We start from the raw sequence: 22849 nt of genomic DNA on the forward strand, positions 1-22849 counted from the left end.
AATGATTTTGGCCGTCACCTTAGGCTTATTCTTCCTTGTCACTCTTCCAAACGCTTATTTGGCCAATTAGAGTAGGATATCCTTGACGTCGTGTGTTATGGTGTCGATATCATTATCTACAATTTTAAAGGCTGCAGATTTGCATTTATCTGTGCTTGAAATACATATGCTATGATTGCATACTGCATGTATTCGATGAGAATCCCCTAGCCTATTTTGTAAAAACGCTAAATCTTAAGTTAACGATTCTTTACATAGAAATTCCTGCTAAATGATATATCCGGTCATTCAAGTAATATGTTACACATACAGAATAACTTTCTTTGTCTTTAAACTTTATTTTGTAAAACGGTGATTTTGAACTGTCGATTATTTGATTGCTTTGACGACGCTTGTCTAATATTATACAATTTGCAATTTGGCATTAAAAGATATTTGACGATATGCGAATAGTTATACGGACTATATCTCAAGAGCCAATCGACCGTGCAAAAGTCTTACGCATTGCGAAAGTCTAATTTTACTCATAAGCGCAGGACATGATTCGATCAGTTAGCCAGATACCATTGTTAAAACATAGATTTATAAGGTAAACTATCGTCTTATATACCTGTTGATTGTTACCATAAATGATAGGGATTTATCACTAGCTTAAGGTAGGTCGCATTAAGTTATACCCAATTATCTATATATATCTTACAAACGTTTATTTTCTCATTAAAAGTTTTCATTGGATATAGTCCGTTGACAAACTGGCTTTCTTCCAATTTAATATGCGATGTTTTTTATTATCCCGTGAATATTGGTTACGCCTTTACAAATTTATTTTAAAACGTATGCCATTAAAGGAGTGAAATGTTAATTTATGATATTTATACAGCGTTTTAAAGGAAGCGATGTTTAAGATGTATGAGAGTTATAAAATGTTTAAAAGAAAGAGTTGCACATATTTTTGTTTTGACTTGCATAAAACGTTTGGTTGTTTGAATTACTTTACAAAAACACAAACAAGCCTTTCGAGTGTATGTTTACGAGATTATCTAACTCCATTTATATGAAGTTTATACAGAATTTTGGACAGTTAGATACACTGATAAATTCCACGTCTACTTTAAAAACAGAAAGTGAACATAATACATGAATACCTTAAAGCAGCCAATATAGACGGCTCATACATGAGGTTAATGGCTAAGGTCTTTAAACATACGGCAAATCCTTCTTTAGGTTTCAAAAACTGCGTGCCTAATATTGTTTAAATTACATTTACGTGTTGCATATATTCAAATAAAGAAATCATACGCAATTAATATTGCATCTACATATATGGCTTAATGAGACCTAGTGTATTTGTTGATGACATGAAAATATTTATGTTGCATAAGTGCATACCAGTAAAATGTTGTTTGTATCTAGAATTTCAAATACTGATTATTACGATTAAACTTATAATATGCAATATGGGATCCTTGCGATGAGGTTGCAATGTTATTAATACAAAAATATACATTGAGTTTTAAATAGGTGTATTACGTTAATACTTATAATAGACAGTTTGGAATCATTGCCATTAGGTTACAATGCTAATAATACAGTAATATACTTGGTTTGTTAAATATGTTGTCGTGTACGTTACGTACATTTAACGGACCCTCTTATTTTGTTTCAGAAGCAATATTTGCAAAATGACTTTATAATGAAACTTTTTAAAGATGAAAAAACTTACATTCAACAAACTTAACAGTAACATGTTCTTATTACTACCTACCAAATCAATTGCTCCAACGTGCGTCATTCTTGCTCACCCAATTAAAATTGCGAAATATTGCTTCACAAACACTGCGAATGAGTTTGAAAACTCTACTTGCATAATTGTAATGAACTATAAACTTTGTTTGATTGCAAAAAACAAAGAGTGGCGAAGAAAAAATGCTCATCATCGAAAGGTATACATTTACAGTTTTTTTAGTTAAAAGGTTAGGGTTTAGAGAACCGTACGAAAATGCATGGAATCCGCAGCAGTTGTCAAACCTCTTTACAATCTATTGTACATTCAGGTACTTGCTAAATTCTTTTGAAGCATATGCAGTTTAATCTCATAATTGAATTCCTGTTATCCGCCTTGCATAAATTTCTTTTAAGTACATGCGTTTACGCTGTTATCTGTTTGGTATATACAAAAGTGTAGCAATGAAACCATTTATAAACTTTACTTGTAATTAACAACACGACGGACACGCAGCTCTGATAAATCGGCGTGATCCATACACAAATCACGCCAGTTGCAGTGATGTTCCCCGTAGCAGTCCGGTATTTAAAAGCGCCCAATGACACGTGCTTCGTCAATAATAAACGTATGTGTGCACGAAAAAGCCGAAACTATGGTTGAATCGATTAGAAGTTTGAAGTTAAATACAAGCACATTCACTTCCGTACCTTTTCGTGTTAATTTAAACATATTCATTTCAGCTCGATTGCATCAACTGCCAAAGGTGTCACGTAATCGGATGTACTTTAGTGAAGATAAAACAAGTCTCTGATGTCTAAAATATTTCTTTTATTTTGCTCTATTCTCTAACACCAAAATTGTACTATAATAATTTCAAAGTCAAAGTAAATAACATAACGTGAATAATTCCTAAGAGAAAGCGAGGCCCCGTCTGCCTATTTTGAGGATTATTTATACTGATCCCGTTGTGTATTCGCTTAATTCGTGACCCACGCCTGTCAACAAGTAATGGACGTCAATGTGTGTATCTTGACGTATATAGACAGATGATGTATGATCCCTACAGATTTTACACCGCCTGTAATCGCGGGCCCCTATGTAATTTGACAAGCCAATTTGTGTTCACAGGTGTATTCACACCTGGAACACGCATCGGAACGTCAGTCCTCTCGCTTAACGTATTTACCAACCATTTATATGCATTTTACGAGTCACGAATCTTGCTTAATGGATTTACTAATTGCCTATATGCATTTTGCGAGTCACGACCCCCATGTTTTCTGTTAGTTACATCTCGCTGAAATATTTCTATTGACTTTTCATAAAGTAACATATTCATTATAACCCATTACATTACACATCTACATAATCAATTTCAAATTTCATTACACCCTACCCGAAGGTTCTATTTCCTAAATTAGTTTGTTTATACAACAATAACACGACAATAACAACACAATAATGTACAATGAGATAAATTCTATGATTATATATATTATATGTATACCCTACCCGAAAGTTCTATGACGTTACACAACTCACTCTTTCAAATGATTTTTTCTATTATTATATATATTATATGTATACCCTACCCGAAGGTTCTATGAGATAAATTCTATTATTATATATATTATATGTACATTACGTTACAAAGGATTATTGATTGAAATGCTTTCAAATCCTTTTCTTGGGTAGGTCCAGTAGTTGGAGTCTATGAGAAAAATCGCTCTCACGTTGCGGTAAAAACAAGTAACATTCCAATCGCTATGTGGACTTTTCGCGTTATTTATTTGATGTAAAGTTGCATGTGGTGTTGGTGACTATCACATACACCTTATGGTTTAGGTTTTGGTTAAATATAATAGCACATTAAAACGTCTTATTTCTTTCCAGATGCTTTGGCACCTTTTGCTCTTGACTTCGACAACGAATTTACTATCAGGTACTTACCATCTGTATACGTTATTGGATGCTACAGAAGCAAATGCAATTTGTTCAGTTGTAATGGAGAAGGTTGTCGCACTGCAACATAATACATTCAGGGCTCTCGATAACGCTTAATCAAGCGTATGTTTACGCAAATATCTGAGAAATGGCGCTTCTTGGAAACCAAATGAGAGTCCCCATGAGGCACCTTTTTGCATTTGGGTTTTTGAAGTCAATCAATCAACAAACTAAACCTGTAAAGCGACCTCCTATTTAAACTCACCCCAACACAATTTATTTCCCCACACCTGTATTTTAAATCCAATTAATGAAATGCAGCAATGTTTCTAAATTGTCTTATAGTTTTCTCACATCCCATCCTCTATGGAGCTACGCATTAATGCTTTATCGAACACTCTAAACATGCTTTCAGTAGTGTAGTATTCATTAATGCCTTTAAAAATGGCCACTTGCTGTTGTGTTACAAATTTACAGTGTTAACGTCATAGAAACTTTCCCTAATTCGCATTCACATCAAAGACCTTAAATGTCTGCTGACACCATTCACAACACAGTTTTGATTATCAAAGACTTTTGTATTTAACTGGTTGTATTGTTTCAATTTGCAAATGGTACTGTTTTGTTTAAAACAAAGTATATAAGTGGCGTGTGAATGTAAATATATTAAGCACTTTTATGCACACTTGCCTTTAAACGATTTTTTATTTTATTTTGTTCTACATTATTTTTATTAACGTAACAAGAAAAAGAACATATTGAGTGGGATTCCTAATGTAAATTTTGTATTTGGGTTTTTTAATAATAAAAACAAAAAAAAAGTATATATTATTTTATGTTCTGTCTTCATTTAAATGGATTTATGCTGAGCAATAGCGCATTACCATTTTTCGAAGTTTCAATACATTCGCCCTGAAGTTTCGCAATTTGAAAAATATACCTCTGATGCTTTATTAAATATGATTGTGTATTTTTCGAGAGAAACACTTTTGCAAATATGATAAGCCCATACAACTGTTATTTGTTGTGGATGTGTTTGTATTGGTCTAATTATTTTGTAACAAAACATCAACCGGCGATATAATTATGAGGTGTTAAACTTAAATTGTATAAATATTGCGATAAATTAATTCATCTCGCAAACAATGAAAAATTGGTTTTGTTATTTTTGCAGATAAAGTAGAGGATGCAGATCGAATATCTCTTAAACAGTACGATGTGGGATTTGTGTGCTCTGCATCGAAACATGATGTCACTTTAACATTTACACACGTCAACTCCACGCAAAGATATGTTATTGCAGATTGTTATGGGGTCATTCGTGAGTGTGCTTTTCGAGAACATAATACTGCCTTTTTGGAAGAAAATTACGATTTAGCATATACACACACAGGTGTACTGCTAATTATTCGAAACCTTACCCATGAGACAACAGGAACGTATACATGTTTTGAGACATATTCTCTTGATTACAAAGCCAGTTTAGATGTAACTGCCGTTAATGAAGATTCTCCAAAAGGTATTGAACAATTTAAAAAGTACTTTTATTAATAATTGAATCTCATTTTATCATACAAAGTTACTTATATAACATACAATGATGCAATCATGATGTTATCGGTTATTATCTTAACAAAAATACGTTAAACGATAAAAGGAATTGTGCAAGTACAGCGATTAAAACAGTCAAACATACAATGACGACGGTGATTATATTATGAATAATTAGTATGTTGACACACGCATATGCCGTTTCTCGAAGTTCTTAGTGTCTAAACATGCCTCAGGCTCGAGTTAATGTAAGGACCCCTGGTGTGATTGAGCACATATACCCAATCTTCGTGTTATACTTACGAAACTCGAACTGGTACTTAAATATATTCACTATTAATGTAGTCGTGTTTTGAGGTAGGTTGGAGGGGTGGTTAGTTTACTTTCAACCTATGTATTTTAGCTCGATAACATCGAAAGCCTCAGGCTTATAGAAACGCTCTCGAGTCCGTTTCCTGGGCCTTTAACCAGTACTTGGTTACTTTAGGGAAAATCTAGAGAACGCTCTCCGAATGGGGATCGAACCCGTGACCTCCCGATCGATTGGTGGACACCTTATCCATTTCACCACGGCGACCTAAATTGAAACGGCAGCCGGCAGTCACAAATGCAAAATCTCTGTTCGAGCTTAAATGGAAAATGATCTAAAACAGCATGATTGATTTCGTTGTAAAAGCTCCTTTCTAACTTTTTTGATTCTCAAATTAATTTAAGTACGAATTGAGAAACTGTGACGAACGTTCATAAACATTTATGTTATTTTGACACCACAATATTTCCACTACAAGGTTGTGCGAAATGTTTGCGCCTGCCGAATAATTAGTAACATAATGTTACAGAGGTGTGTGAAGTTCGCACTGACATCGACAATCGATATTCGACATTCAAATATCGAACTGGGGCGAATGTCGAGCCAGCTCTGACATCGACATTCGGCAAAAATCCCGAATATCCAGCGTGGGCATATGTCAAGCCAGCTCTGACATCGGCATTCTGCAAAAGTCTCGAATATCGAGCTGGGGCGAATGTCGAGCATTCTCTGACATCGACATTCGGCAAAAGTCGCGAATATCGATCTGGTGTGACTGTCGAGCCAGCTCTGACATCGACATTCGGCAAAAGTCCCGAATATAGAGCTGGGCGAATGTCGAGCTAGCTCTGACATCGACATTCGGAAAAAGTCCCGAATATTGAGCTGGGACGAATGTCGAGCCAGCTCTGACATCGACATTCGGCAAAAGTTCCGAATATCGAGCTGGAGCGAAAGTCGAGCCAGCTCTGACATCGACATTCGACACGGGTCCCGAATCTCGAGCTGGGGCGAATGTCGAGCCAGGTCTGACATCGACATTCGGCACTAATCCCGAATATCGAGTACGGGCGAATGTCGAGCTATCTCTGACATCGACATTCGGCACCAGTCCCGAATATCGAGCTGGGGCAAATGTTGAGCCTGCTCTGACATCGACATTCGGCAGAAGTCCCGAATATCGAGCTGGAAAGAAGGTCGAGCCATATCTGACATCGGCACTAGTCCCGAATATCGAGCTGGGGCAAATGTTGAGCCTGCTCTGACATCGACATTCGGCAAAAGTCCCGAATATCCAGCAGGGGCGAATGTCGAGCCAGCTCTGACATCAACATTCGGCACTAGTCCCGAATATCGAGCTGGAGCGAACGTCGTGCCAGCTCTGACATCTACATTCGGCAAGAGTCCCGAATATCGAGCTGGGGCAAATGTCAAGCCAGCTCTGACATCGACATTCGGCAAAAGTACCGACTATCGGGCTGGGACGAATGTCTAGCCAGCTCTGACATCGACATTCGGCAAAAGTCCCGAATATCGAGCTGGGGCGAATGTCGAGCCAGCTCTGACATCGAATTTCGGCACTAGTCCCGAATATCGAGCTGGAGCGAATGTCGAGCAAAAGTCCCGAATATCGAGCAGGGGCGAATATGGAGCCAGCTCTGACATCGACATTCGGCAAAAGTTCCAAATATTGAGCTCTGTAAACTTGTTTCTTACAAATTAGTCATGTTTTATAAACGACATTAGCCGTTATTACTTTAGTGTCATAATATTGTTTTAATTACTTTTCACATCTGTTGTTTATTTATAGACATCAATGAATGTTCTCCCAACCCGTGTCAGAACGGAGCCACGTGCGCACATAGTATCAACAACTACACGTGCACGTGTGTAGCGGGCTACACCGGAAGAAACTGTCAAACAGGTAAGTGTTAATTTATCAAACTTGCTATGAAATGTACAAATCAGGTGTTTATTGCTCGCTCATTTCTGTTGAGACAGAAAACAAAAGTTGCCGTCGCGCTCCTCGTGTATGTCGACGTATTGTACATAAGGTTGTTCATAGTATAATAATAAAACTTGTAGTAAAATCCTTGTAATGTAGTTTTTTCTTCCTTAAATAATGTGGCATATCCTATTCAACAAAGAATTTTGATAAAACTAAAACGTGCACGGCAGTTTAAAATGCACATATATTGCTCATTTTATATAGTAAGCATATACGTTCGTAAGTTGTTTTAATGACCTAAACACAGCAGATGCACATTTTATCTTGTCAGAAATCTATGAGTGTTCACCTAGCCCATGTCTCAATGGCGGCCTCTGCTCAAATGAAATCAACAAGTACACATGTACCTGCACTTCCGGGTACACTGGTATCAACTGCAGGCCAGGTATGTATTTGATATGGAGTTTTATGAAGGCACGTACCATATAATCCAATACAGTAATACTGAATAAGAAACAAATAATAATGAAGTAAAAAAGAGCTGTACAAATTCAAAAATCTAGAATTTAATACTTTAAAAAATCATTTTCTCTACTCGAGTCGAAGAAAAGTTCTTTGTAGGTATCACTTGTCCCCAATTTGGAAAAAATGAATAATGTTTGGTTGCGCGTGAATAAATTAAAATCCGTGCTAGTCTCCGCATGGCAAACGTATACAATTTCATACACACCTCTACATATATTTAAAAACCAGCGAAAATAATGTGGGTATTATGCATGTAAATGTATTTACTGTTGTACTGAACAGCTGTGCTGGGCGATGACTGCAACGTCCGACCGGTAGTGTGCTCGAACATCCTGAACTCGCAGTGCTCGGGAGGCTCGTGCCAGTGTTTAACGGGATACGAGAAGACAGGCGAGGCAACGTGCAGCATGAAAGGTCCGTATTTGGACGCATGTTTTGAGGTTTTTTGTTTGTTTTCTGTGCGATAACCCGTTCTGTAATAACTGGTTATCGAAGGAGTATTCGTATATGCGCGTGCTTGTATTAGGGGATTGTATTCGAAAATGTATGGTGAAAAAGCGAAAAAGGAGGAAATTGGGTCAAGATTGTCTGGTGTTACATATTAATCGGGAGCCTATTGTTTATGTGGACGATTTAATCTTTTGGCAATTGTCGACAAATTTACGAGAAGGCTATTGCCCGGAAAGGCAAAAATCGCTGGTCGTCAATTGCCCGGATTCCGTTTGTCTAGAGACCAATTAAATCAGGATGTGCATTTGATTTGACCAGTATTTATTTAAAAGAACCATGCCTACTGTGTTGCGTCAACGAGTAAAATTGATCATGAATCGGATAACAGTCTTGAAAACTTACATAACAGTCTAAAAAACTTATATAACATTCTCGACACCTTGTATAACAGTCTTGAGAAATAATATGCCAGTTTGGAACACTTATATAACAGTATTAAACAAATATATAACAGTCTTGAAATCTTATATTTTAGTCTTGAACGCTTATATATATCACAAAATGGATTTCCGTTTAAAATAGTAACACACACGCGATGAATGTACATGTATTCAGATACTAATCACTAATGATTGTCTATATTTCACTGCATTTACCTCAAATCTGGTCAATTTTTGCACGTTTTGGCCAGACAATCAATGAAATATGATTCTGAACAAATGATGATTACCGTCGGTAGCTGAGTACCAATGAGTTATTCTCCACCCAAATTTCTGTTACAAGATACGTTTCCAAACAGATGTACTAAAAGTGCCAGCACCGAGCATAATTACCTGACGGTTAGGGTAACACCTTCATTGGGTAATGACATTACACAATTTTTATTTATAGTGGACCATCATCACAAGTTATATTCAAATTCTCAATAAATATTTTGAAAAATAGTTTTGCTTATTGTACGCAGACTGTAAGAGCTTAGGACTGGTTGACAACGGCATCGTCGAATACTCCGGTGGCACGTTATACCAGGCCGTTGCGACCTTCACATGCAACACCGGTTACACGAGGAACGGACCTTCGTCTGTCACGTGTCAATCGGATGCCGCATGGAGCGGGGCGAAACCTACATGCACAATAAACTGTAAGATGGATTGCACTTCTCCACATCATGCAGACAGGAAATAGCTGTTATTCGAAACTCAAGGAAATCTGTGTTTTTCTGCTAATTTACATGGGGCTTCAAATAATATAAACGAAATCCATTAATGTATGTATTGTTGTTTAAACTAAAGCAGCCTCAATTGTTCCGTCAATATACGATTATACGTGTGATATAAGTGCATTTGACCATTGAACAGTTATTTTTTCCAATGGATCTTTCTAGATTCTGAAAAAAAATCTATGAATATTTAATGTTCTCAATATCCGTTTGCTTAGCCACTGAACACATGGGTCTATAACGTTAATAATCTTTGACATGTCCAGTACGCTTCTGGTTTGATAGATTGTCCCGATATGACGGCGCCTATCTACGGAGCAGTGGTTTTCATCCCAAGCAAGGACTATCTATGCAAGGCAGTGTTCTCGTGCAGTGTGGGCTACACCCTAACTGGTATTTCAACTAGAACGTGTACGGCAACCGGAGCGTGGGATGGGTCCAGTCCAACGTGTGTTATTAAAGGTAAACTTTTTTTTCCTGTAAACGTAATACGTCCAAACAAAGACGGACTTCTTGTGAAGTATTTTTGAGACCCTAATGGGTTTTGGAATTGTCAGGCCCATGGTATGTGGGAAAGTGACATGAGCGTGCGAAGATGTCAAGAGTATGACATCAATCCAGTTGGCTCATATGAATGTATAATTCTGTAAAATTGATAAGTTTATGAAATACTTAAAAATCTGTATTTTTATCTACACGCCACGATAAATATATCTATCTGTTTTCAACACTTTCACTTAATATTATGCATGAACAAACACTTTAAAAAAAGGTATCTAATAAAAACACATTCTTCAGATTGTAAGGCTATCACGGCCCCATCCAGCGGTGCAATCGACCAGGGGACCGGAACCACCTATGGAAGCACGAGCTATTTCACGTGCATTACCGGATATACGCTCGTAGGGGCCCTTTCGACCACGTGCACGAGCGCGGGAAACTGGGATAACCCGACTCCTGTGTGCGAAATCAAAGGTGTAAAAAGGGAATATTAATTTTAAAACCATTAATGATCTTAATTAATTATTAATTTTTTAAGTTAGAATATCCGACCGCCATAATCGCATATTACGATTGAATCTTTCAGCTGGCGATTGAATATGAAAATGTTAAAGAAAGTGGTGAGTGTAACAAATAATTAAGGTTTTTCTATAAGTGTATTTCGCTTTCCTACTTAAAAAGACCACGTGGAACCTACCTCTACATGTAACTGCCACATAAATGCCACATGGGGTACTGGATAATCAACTGATAAAAGATAGCATGATGTTGATCGAATATTCAATCCACAGTCATGTGTGCTAATACATATGCATCAGGGGAAAAGCTCATGTAACTTTCCAATAGCCCAACTGTGATAGCAACCTGTTACGAAAATGTCAATGAGGGTGGAGTAAAAGGCGGGGTTAACTGGCGACTAATAGTTTAAATTGACGTCGGTCATGAAGTTAGCGTTTATCGCCATGAATCACAGTTGTACCATTTACGTAATAAACCACCGGTAAATTAAGACGGTTTCGGGCATCATCATCATCTTACCTTTTTATTGTAAACAGCTACTTATTGAGATTTTGATAACAATGGGCTATTCATTACTTATGGCGAGTAAGTTGTGAACATAAATGTCCGGTAACAATTTAATTCCAGTATATGTATATATGTTTTTTTTCATCATGTCCATTTATGGAACTGATAAATTGCGTTTTTTGCAGTCACGTCATTATACTTGTAGCTAGAAGTCTATTTGTTATCATCTTAAACGGACCCCATTTAATTTCACTATACATGCATGTCATATAATACCCGATGTTTGATAAGAGCGCGAAATTGTTGCTGTCTTTAGTATTGTCAAGTTCCACGCATAGAAAACGTGCGTGTTGCAACAGGCCATGCGCTGTAACTAAATGTAGACGTGCAAACTCAGTTCATGCAGTATTTTAGACTGAACATTTTACATTATAATAAATACACCCAGTGAGAATGTATTGCCCAGTGAAATTTAAGAAACCTACGTCAATTTACGACAAATACATTTCAATTCTAGAAGTTTTAGTGCTTATACGCAATAAATTGATGATTGTAATTATCTTGTTATTAATACTTTGTTAGTCTCACACACAAAGCGAATGGTGCGCTCAATCAAATATTGAGCAAATTATCGTATGATGCGGATCGTCATCGTAACGATAACATCTTGCTCATACTTTTTTCATTAGCGCCAACATTTCTATGTTAACGTTTCCGATCGCCAAAGTTGCCAAAGGCGATTGAATCTTTTAGCTAGCGCTTAAAATTATAGACTACTTATTTATCTATTGCATGGTTATACAATTGGAATTTTAGCTTATTTAGGGTTAATTGTTAAAATTATAAATTACTTTTAAGAAACCTATTACAAAAATTTGTGTAAAATGCAGTTAAATTGTATAAGAAAAATAACAAGCATTGTTCTGGTTTGTTTCATGAATATAACTATGCATACAAAGACAGGATTCCCAATCAAAGTGTTGTAAAACATGGACGTTTTGAGAGGGTAACTGGAATTCCTTGAACAGTATTTCAATTGTATAGTTATTATCCTTAAATATGCAACGCAATAACCATTTTCACCGTTCAGACTGCGATACGTTGTCGGCACTAATGAACGGAGAGGTAGATCTCGCGCAGGGGACCAAGTACGGGGCCAAGGCATCCTTTACGTGTAAGACCGGCTACACGCTCGTGGGGCAACCTTCGCCGACATGCACTTCAGCCGGAACTTGGAGCGCAGCAGCGCCTGTGTGTCAAATAAACGGTATGTTTCATCTACCAGATGTCCGTGAGGTTTGCGGTGTTGAGTAACTGTTTTATCTCTAGCGTGTGAAGGCTTCTCTCGAAAAAGAAGCGTATGTATACATTGATTATATTTTAAATAAACCGCTTGTATTAAATGTCAAAAGGCGTGCGGTTTGAAGCATTTGTGTTTAGTTGTGAGCGTTAGCTCACGACTAATGTAGAGAGGCAGTTTTTCAAGTCAGTCTGCAGTTAGCTAAGCTAGGAACGATAACTGCAAGTCACTCTGCTGTTAGCTACGCTAGGAGCGATAACAACTGCCTGTTTATACTCCACCACTGGTATACTGCAGCAGACAGCCTGTATGTAATCAATAGGTTTAAGAGCTTGTGGGACGATATTGGCCAGTCTAGTGTTAATAACAGCTTGTGCGACGGTATTGGCCAGTTTATCATTGAAATCTGTACATATTGGCTGCTTTCAGTGTAAACGGGGTTTAGTGCTGCATTTAAAGTCTGTCATGTCGGCAAAATTATTGCTCAATAATTTAAAGAAAATTGATAAAGTATTAGATACACATAACACAAAATGTACATGATTATAGGCTTGTTATTCTTTAGCAAGGCAACCAAAATTCTAAAGATGGTTGCCAGTGCAGAACCAATTGTAAAAAAGAGACATATTGTTGTTATTTTGTCTTAGTTATCTCTATAACATAAATATGAGGATAAACAATGCACACACATCTCGACATGTGCTTTAAGACATACTCTTTATAAATGTGAATGGGTTGTGTTCATTTCAAACTTGCGATATAAAAAGCTATTACAACATTTTGAAAACTGAGTTGCTTCTAAGATTATGCAATAGCGAACAACCTCAGTGCCTTCAGCGCTTTGGTTCTCTTTGTTAACCGATTTAGCTTTGCCCAGTGGAATCGGCATAACATTTACTCTTTTTTGTCGTATGCTGCGACTGTTTCTGTTAGCCGCAAACGCAAAATGATTATAAGAACACTATTTTCATATTAAGAAAAATGTATGCGTTTGACAGAATATCTATCAGTTTTCGCAGAATATGTTCCTTGTATGATAAAAGTCAAACTTATTTCTGTAAGTCATAGGCCATGCATGTTAATTACATTTCTGCAAACAGGGATATCTCTCTGGTTTCCGTCCATACAGGATGCAGTGATTGTCGCAAGAACATTATTTCGATGTTTTTTTTTTACTGCTTTCGTACAGTAGACTTAGCTTTGATAATAAACGCGCTAATTCTATTAAAACATAACGTTTGCATGCAACGCATACATGCAGTATGTGAAAAGGCGCTATATAAAGGTGCGAGAAATTGGCACTGACATCGACCATCGACATTCTACATTCGAACATCGAATTGGTGCGAATGTCGAGCCATATCTGACATCGACATTCGGAAAAAGTCCCGAATATCGAATTGGGACGAATGTCGAGCCAGCTCTGACATCGACATTCGGCAAAAGTCCCGAATATCAAGCTTTGGCGAATGCCGTACCAGCTCTGACATCGACATTCGGCACTAGTCCCGAGTATCGAGCTGGGGCGAATGTCGAGCCAGCTCTGACATCGACATTTGGCAAAAGTCCCGAATATCGAGCTGGGGCGAAAATCGAGCAAGCTCTGATTCCATTTGTGTCACTGTTGCCAAAGGATTATTTCTGTGTCTTATGGAATTGCATGTGTTACATAATCTCAAAGTGATGAAAATAGAAAGATCTTATGTTTATCTACATGCTTAGGGAAGCTCGTGTTTTAAAAGAATATTACCTGGTTTTTTTATACGACTAGGTATGATGTGAGTATATGGTTGGCGACCTTTGATATAATGTGATATCAGGCATGCTGATATTACGTATGAACAGGCGAGGCTTGCCGAGCTTTTTCACACGCAATATCGGACGAGGCTGATATCAAATGATATCAAAGGCAATTATACTAAATTAAATGTATTGTGCCCCATTTAATGAAAAACAAATCCATAACAAACAAGAAAAACGAATCAACGCGACATTTTTTATAATATACGGTAGTATAATATGCAAATGAGAGCCGACATGATTGCATCCGCAAGCGTCTGTGCATATTTGCACATAAACATTGTGCATATATACACAACATTCATTAACAATTAAACGAACCTAATTTAACACAAACAATACGTTATATCGCGACAGTTGCTGAAACTTTCTGAGGAAGCCGATTTTGTGCGAGATGCAGAGACGCTGCCCGTCATATGTAAGGAAACGATGTTGAAATGAAGATGTTTTGATTGTAAATAGTGTTTTGAAACTAACTGGATGAAATGCTGGATTAAGTGCTGTTTGAAGTTCGAATTCCTTATGACATACTCTGACAGATGTGTTGCTTTAGTTTATGATATTTTTACCGTTCTTGTGGCCACTGTTCTGTTGTTGATAAGTTTCCGCGTTATACCTGCATACATGCACATATGTTTCATAATGTCTACTGTATTTTACACTTATTCTCATGCGTATGATTCAACGATCTGTGCCAGTGGCTCTTTTGTAATTTTTTAGAAGGGTCTAATTGGAATTGCGATTTACAGCTAATGAGTTCTTATTTAAAGGTTTGTATTTTTGGTGTGGTCTTTTATTGGTGGGTGGAGGCGGAGCACCCAGAGGACACCCCCTTGTCCTGTATTGAGACCACGTTACAAACAAACATTCTTCCGGGCACGTGAATTAAACTGACTAAACAAACTTTAAAGCGGCAAATGTCTACGATAATCTAATATAATCTAAAGTGTGGGCGGAGTAAAAACATGGTTATCGGATGAGGTTATGCTAATGTTGGAAATGGGCGGTGTTACAAAGTGTTATCGGATGAGGGTATAATAACACTTAAACATATAGGGTCTGCGTCTCCTTTCAAATTTAAACGTATTGCTTCATAACTGTTCAGAGCTTGCTTTGATTGGGATATAAATATAAAATGCCCAAAATATTGAGAAAGTACACTTAAAGAGATTGCTATCTCAAATCTGATGAACATTTAGTGTACTTTTTTAATTACCAGAAAATCATATTCCAATTTTACTTGCTTACAGTTGTGTTTAAAACACTGAGTAGTAACTGAAAGACATTAAATTGGGTATTTTACAGAGACATATATTTTTAAATGTAAATGATTTATATGTATTTCAGATTTAAGACGATACACGTGTCCGATACCCGAATGGATTTGTGTAATTACAACTGCCATAACAGCGATAGAAGTATCGATAGGAATCATAATAGTTGGTATGTTTATAAAAAAAAACATTTCAATCGCATTACTTCTTTTTCGTCTGTTACAACTATTACTACCATTCCCTTTACTACTACTTCTACGACTACTACTACGACTACTACAACTACTACGACGACTACTACTACTACCACTACTACTACTACTACTACTACTACTACTACTACTATTACTGCTACTACTACTACTACTACTACTACAACAACAACTAGTACTACTACTACTACTACTACTACTACTACTACTACTACTACTACTTATAATACTACTACTGCTAATTCTACTACTACTACTACTGCTACAACCGCAACAACTACCAATATTACTACTTCTAGTAGCACTACTATTACTACTACTCCTACTAAAAACACTACTACTACTACTACTACTGCTGCTGCTACTTCTACTACTACTACTACTACTACTACCTCTACTACTACTACTACTACTACTACTCCTACTACTACTACTACTACTACTACTACTACAACTACTACAACTACTACTACTACTACTACTACTACTACTTCTACTACTACTACTACTACTACTACTACTACTACTTCTACTACTACTACTACTACTACTACTACTACTACTACTACTACTACTACTACTACTACTACTATTGCTACTACTACTACTACTACTACTACTACAACAACAACAACAACAACTACTACTTCTACTACTACTACTACTACTACTACTACTACTACTACTACTACTACTACTACTACTACTTCTACTACTTCTACTACTACTACTACTACTACTACTACTACTACTACTACTACTACTACTACTACTATTACTACTACTACTACTACTACTACTACTACTACTACTACTACTACTACTACTACTACTACTACTACTACTACTACTACTATTACTACTACTACTACTACTAGTACTACAAGTACTACTTCTACTGCTACTTCTACAACTGCTGCTACTATAGCCATTACTGCTACAACTATTACACAAGTATTACATTTGTTAAATGTACATGCATATGATATAAACTTTAATTATTGCGTGTAGCAACTGCATATGTTGAACGTAAATGTTTCATAGTTGTTTAAATATTGTTTTTAGGTTACAAAATTCAAGACAAAGTGTTATCCCCCGGATATAAATCCCATCGTACAGAACATAGTATGGTATGGTATAGTTTTATGATTTTGTTATTCACTTAGCAGTATCACGGTGCCTATACCACGTGACTTTTTAAGATCTGCGTTGGGAGAATAAAGCGCGACCCAGTTAACATGTTTAATGTCTTTTTAAATATTTGATCATATTTAATGGGATGAAGTGGTGAGCCTGCTAATTCGTGAGAGTTTTCCATACGTATCATGATCTTTGAAAACAAATAAGTATTTTTTCAGTAAAGTGCAACCGCGCATTTGTAATATGAAGTCCCCCACTGACCCGACATTTGTCTAACCGTTCAAACGCGCGGTTGCACTTAACTTAAAAATACTTATTTGTTTAAAAATATCATGATACCTATAGACAACTGTTACGAATGAGCGGGCTCTCCACTTTATCCCATTAAAATGGTGAAATATTTATAAAGAGATCCTTACAAATGTTAACTGGGTCGCGCTTAATTCTCCCAATACGGATCCGAAAAAGCCACGTGGTATAAGCAACGTTAGTATCATACTTCACAAAATAGCTACACAAGTAAAGCAACACTTGCATATTTTATAGTGAATTGATGTCTGTTATTTTTAATCCGTAGTGCACAATCTGCAATTTATTCCTACTTGTTCGTTTTTTCTGCATATTAATGAAAAAGGGCATTTAAAATGCAAGTAGTGCTCCGTAAAAAGTAGAAAAGAAAAAAATCAAATTATAATATGTGGCATATGAAAGCAAAGTCATAAATTGTTCGTTTTAAGAATTTTAATAAAATAAACACTAAAAAGTAAACATCCTATTTGATTTGTTCTGTAAAAGAGTGAATATGAATAACTAACAACACCATTCTTATTGACATTGACATGATATGTTAGCAAGCGAACGTGTGTACATTAATATACATACCTCACAGATTTAATATGAAGCTATCTAATAGAATAGTGAGATATTGAGCACATACTCTTATAGTATGAATAACTGTGACAATGGGTCGCAATATATTAATCTTTGTGTAGATAAACGAAATCTTGAACGATGTCATCAACGTATTTTGCAAACCGACATTTATTTTTAGTGATTATCCTGACTGTCCATCCTTTCGTTTATCATTCCTTCTTCTCCTTTTTGACAGAAGTTTACTTATTTTTACCGTTTCGTTATATATGAACTTTTGATTTAAAGTCTCTAAATACCTCAATCGTTGTTGCTTATAGCAGTTAACAGTCAATCCGTATCGAGCATCGATGTAATCATCTTCACCTAATTTGAACAATAAATCGTACCATTTACAGATACGATTCTTTGATAATAAAAACTTAACATAATTCAAATAGTTAAAGCGCATCGACTAAAAATCCATTAACTAAACATGTCAGCTAAATAGCAGTTCAAGTTCCAATATAGAAATGTAGGCTTAATAAACCTTTTTCCAGATGGGGTTTGGATGTAATTTAAAATATGTTGGTAAAAGTTATAACGATATACAAAGAGCGTAGGAGTCAAAATAGATAACGAATTTCCCGTTAAAAACATATCTCATGGCGCAATCAAAATCACAACAGAAATTTAAATATTAAAAACAAACCATGTATTTTCCCAAGATTGAGTACATTTACACATCTGGCTTGTATTTTTGTTGTCTGTCATTGTACTCACGTGCACAGTTTAGTCAATGTTAAGCATTAGAGTAACATCAAAGTTACATTTTGCAAAACAATTTGATTTAATTATTTCCTTGGTAAAAATAACCGTTGTTGGACAGTCAATCTTAAAACCATCTAATTGAACGCAAATTTCAAGAGTAGAATGAAATTATTTCACTTAAACTGTTATCGTTGGGTAAACTTTACAGAAAGATTAAATCTTAGACTGTTCATACATCTGGTGTTCCTTATATTAAGCATCTTACTCCAAATGTAAGTAACCAAGGATAATAACTGTAATTTAATAATCATTATGAATGGTTAGTGAATTTCAATGTTTATATGCATTAAATATTTCACATTTACCTTATTGAGGGATCGTATTAATCACAAAACTTCATTTGGTTAGAGCTAAGCAGTCATAATATTCATCTCAAACATATTTAATACACTTTGGCTTCGATTTATACCCAGTTTAAGTATTTGTAACATGCACATTTTCTCTATAATTTGACGAGCCCGTAAAGTGGCAATACAAACTGAATGTATTATAATAATACAAGTTAACAACTATTTGACTTTGTTTATGTCAAGCGTAGCTAATTCCTTATTTTTATTCGTTAAATCTTTAATGTTGGAGCAAGAATCCCAAATATGTGTACATTACAATTTCATTTAAATAAAAGTAAATGACAATTAAAAATCACACCACGCAGTAAGCGAAATTTTCCATTAAACTATTAAAATATTGGATTTCGTTTATGTTTATATTTGTAATTGATGAAAAACTCATATTCATTTATATAAAATGCTTATAATAGATTTGAATAACAAATGTGTTACGTAAACGTTTTAGGGTTGGCGTTTGCTAAATAGCGATGGTGATGTACCCACCTTTGCGATGGACGCAAGTGAGCAAAGTGAAAATGAAGTTGATGATACAATTTTCGTTAAGTCGAACAGAACAGTGCGTGGTGCCAGCATCTCCGAAATGTGCGAAACTGAGCAAATCGGACATGCCCGCATTGCACCTCATGAAGCCCAAATTCCATCAGAGGTATGGTTACAATTTCATTTAAAAATAGAAAATGACAATTAAAACTCACACCACGCAGTAAGCTAAATTTCCCAGTAAACTATTAAAATATTGGATTTCGTTTATGTTTATATGTGTTATTCATGAAAAACTCATATTTATTTATATAAAATGCTTATAAAAGATTTGAATAACAAATGTGTTAAGTAAACGTTTTAGGGTAGGCGTTTGCTAAATAGCGATAGTGATGTACCCACCTTTGCGATGGACGTAAGTGAGCAAAGTGAAAATGAAGATGATGATGCAATTTTCGTTAAGTCGAACAGAACAGTGCGTGGTGCCAGCATCTCCGAAATGTGCGAAACTGAGCAAATCGGACATGACTTTCCAAGCGCCGCGTCACATCAAACGCTGGAAATAGAAAGAATTGAACAAAATAATGGTGAACGCGAAGATGTCGATACCGGTATTCCAGAAACCTCCTCTATTTACCAAACTAACGATGCAGATCTATCCTCAATTGAGATTTCTGAGCAAAACAATGACAATCCCACAAAAGTTCAGATTTCCACAATATGTGGACAGAATAATCCAGCAAATTCAGATGTCGATGTTAACAAGATTTATGACAGTACAATTATGCCACTAATAGATAAATCTGTTATTACACGTGGTTCCTCCTTAAGTGGACAAATTGTGCATGCAAATGACTTCGCATTATTGCGTAATGAAGATAAACATTATTTTACCATTTTATGGGAGTTATTGGAAAAAATGAGGCATGTCGTTTGTTTCATTCCACCTTCGTTAGCGGAACGAAATGATGCAACTGTCAATTTACCAGACCGTCAGACCGCCATCATAATTGCCCGCAATACACCTCATGAAGCCCAAATTCCATCAGAGGTATGGTTTCATCAACGTTAATACGATATTACTTTAGTTTAATAAGTTAAAAAATTTACTTAAAATGTATCAACGATGAAAAAAAAGCACAATATATTTATACAAAATGTGCATGCTTATAGATTGCCATTATGCATACATAACTTCAAAAACGTCATTGTATTGTTGAAAGGCAAATATAATGAAATAATGAGTAAACATTTTTTACAGTATGGGAGACTAAGCTTGGATATCAGTAGGGAAACGTATATACAGGTACGGTGTTTCAGTTTATTTAATTCTATAATTTGATTGTGCAGTTCTTACATCATAATCAAGATATGCATATAAATAACACAACTAATAAAATCGAATGCCATACACTATTATAATTAACGATGGCATTTATTTAAGTACACATAGTAAATTATAGTCTCCGTAAAATATGCCCGTAACTCTTTATTATACAAAACATGTTATAGTATAAATATAGAGAATTATCAATGATTAAGTATATAATTTCCAACACTACTAAATTTGTGTTATTTCAAAAAAAATAATGCACCGAAATCATAAATAAATAGCTAATATTCAGGACTTATTTTCCTCTGTTGGTGTTTTATCATATATAGGTTTTGAGAAATTGAGAAAGTGGTCCACAGGCAGTGTTAATAAAATACAATAAAACACTTGCCTCAAATCCTATAATCGTTGAATAATTTCTTATAAGTAACTTATATTTGTCATCATCACAGGAAATAATACCTTGTCAGTACAACGTATTCAAAAGAATGTGCCAGACAGTTGAGGATGTATCCGAACTGGAATATGTAATTGATCTATTGCAAATAAAAGCATCAAAGAAAAAACAACAACAACAATACAATGATACCTAACATTTTCTTAAAAGCTTTATTGTTTTATAATTATGATTAGAAGTATAACACTGATAGTATTAATAAACATTCTTCTATCAAAAGAGTAATAATTATGTATAACCTTATTCTGCCCTATGTAATGCTCAAGCGCTTAATAATCCATTTTTAAAAATAAAGCGACTAGTCACCATTCAAAAGAAAACATTTCCAAAAAATGTTTCGAATCGCACCATTTTGGATTTCATCGATGATGATTGAGCCGTAAATACGTATGCAATATTCAAACTATAAGATGATAAGAATATTACTTTTAGTTTTTACGAAGAACAGTTATAATTTTGCTTACGGTGTTATATGTAATAATTTTAATATAATTAATTATACATGCACCATTCGTGTTTTTTGTACATGGCCATCCATGTTCGTGGAAAACTTGTATTTTTTTCAATCCTGAACAAAAAATAACGCTTTAAAATGCACAGCAAAAAATATTTATTCGACTTACCATTGTTTTGTTTGATCAACATTTAATAAATATATAAAATGTGTGTATAAATGCTCGATACGCTCGATGTTATTCATAAAACAGCAAAGAAGAGAGGAAATTGTAGCACTGGCCAATAACAAACGCAATGAACCATACGTATTTGCTTATTAATAACACGTGTTCATGATATAAATACTTTATGTTTATACATGTACATACTATTGTCATGTTAACGTATTTAACAGCTTACCAAAGTCATGCAAAAAGCAGATGATCTTGATCGACTAAGATCATCCTTTCCAGCGATTCAACAAGAGGTGGCCAGCATAATGCAAATGGTTTGTTAATATTACACACATATAGTACATGTTTATAAGAAGCAACATGCTAATTATCCAACATGAAAAATCGTTTTGCTTTCGCTAGAGGAAGCAGTTAATACAATTATTCTGAAACCATTAAAGTCGGCGCCTTATATTTGCTAAATATTACTTGACATGCGAAAGTAATGAATTGTAGTGTTTTCATAAGTGACTTATAACTGAACTAAACTGGAAATAATGCTTCTTACATTTTGTTACTTGCATTAAGTCTGTAGCACTAGTTTTATTTCATCAACTTTTTAGAACTTATTGTTATTTGAATAATCGCAAAAACAATTAAATTCAGAAACCAGAAACTAGAATGGACTCGAGATTAACCACCCTCATAGAACAGGTACGAGTATTTCGAGTCAGGCAGAAATATATGAGTGTTCACACATAATCAGTGGTTAAAGGACCTTTGTTATGTAACAACACATTAACATATGTATCGTTCTACCTGATTCAATAATATGTATCCCATCTTGAATGTAATATGAGTGCACTATGAAATGCTTTAACGATTCGCGAATGCTAGTACCAACATCTGTAGAAAATCAAGTTTACAGTGTAGATTGTTCTCGTTAACGAAATATTTAAATTTAATTAAAACTTAATATTAAGTTTGTCATTCATTTCCAGAAGAAATTAAATAA

At 35.3% G+C, this 22849-nt stretch overlaps 1 protein-coding gene across 1 annotated transcript; it reads left to right on the top strand.

The window, feature by feature from the left end:
* The first annotated feature begins 535 nt into the window (after window positions 1–535).
* LOC127840440 (CUB and sushi domain-containing protein 3-like) lies at window positions 536–22596 on the top strand. Its single transcript, XM_052368856.1, has 17 exons — window positions 536–589; window positions 3620–3668; window positions 4845–5189; window positions 7342–7455; window positions 7811–7924; window positions 8287–8418; window positions 9419–9595; window positions 9959–10135; window positions 10472–10648; window positions 12291–12467; window positions 15648–15743; window positions 16852–16916; window positions 19402–19602; window positions 19801–20487; window positions 20698–20742; window positions 22077–22169; window positions 22501–22596. The coding sequence occupies exons 2-17, from the start codon at window positions 3620–3622 to the stop codon at window positions 22594–22596; spliced, it is 2745 nt and encodes a 914-aa protein (XP_052224816.1). The 5' UTR covers window positions 536–589.
* Window positions 22597–22849: the final 253 nt, after the last annotated feature.

Source organism: Dreissena polymorpha, chromosome 8 (assembly GCF_020536995.1).
Source record: "Dreissena polymorpha isolate Duluth1 chromosome 8, UMN_Dpol_1.0, whole genome shotgun sequence".
Taxonomy (NCBI): Eukaryota; Metazoa; Mollusca; class Bivalvia; order Myida; family Dreissenidae; genus Dreissena; species Dreissena polymorpha.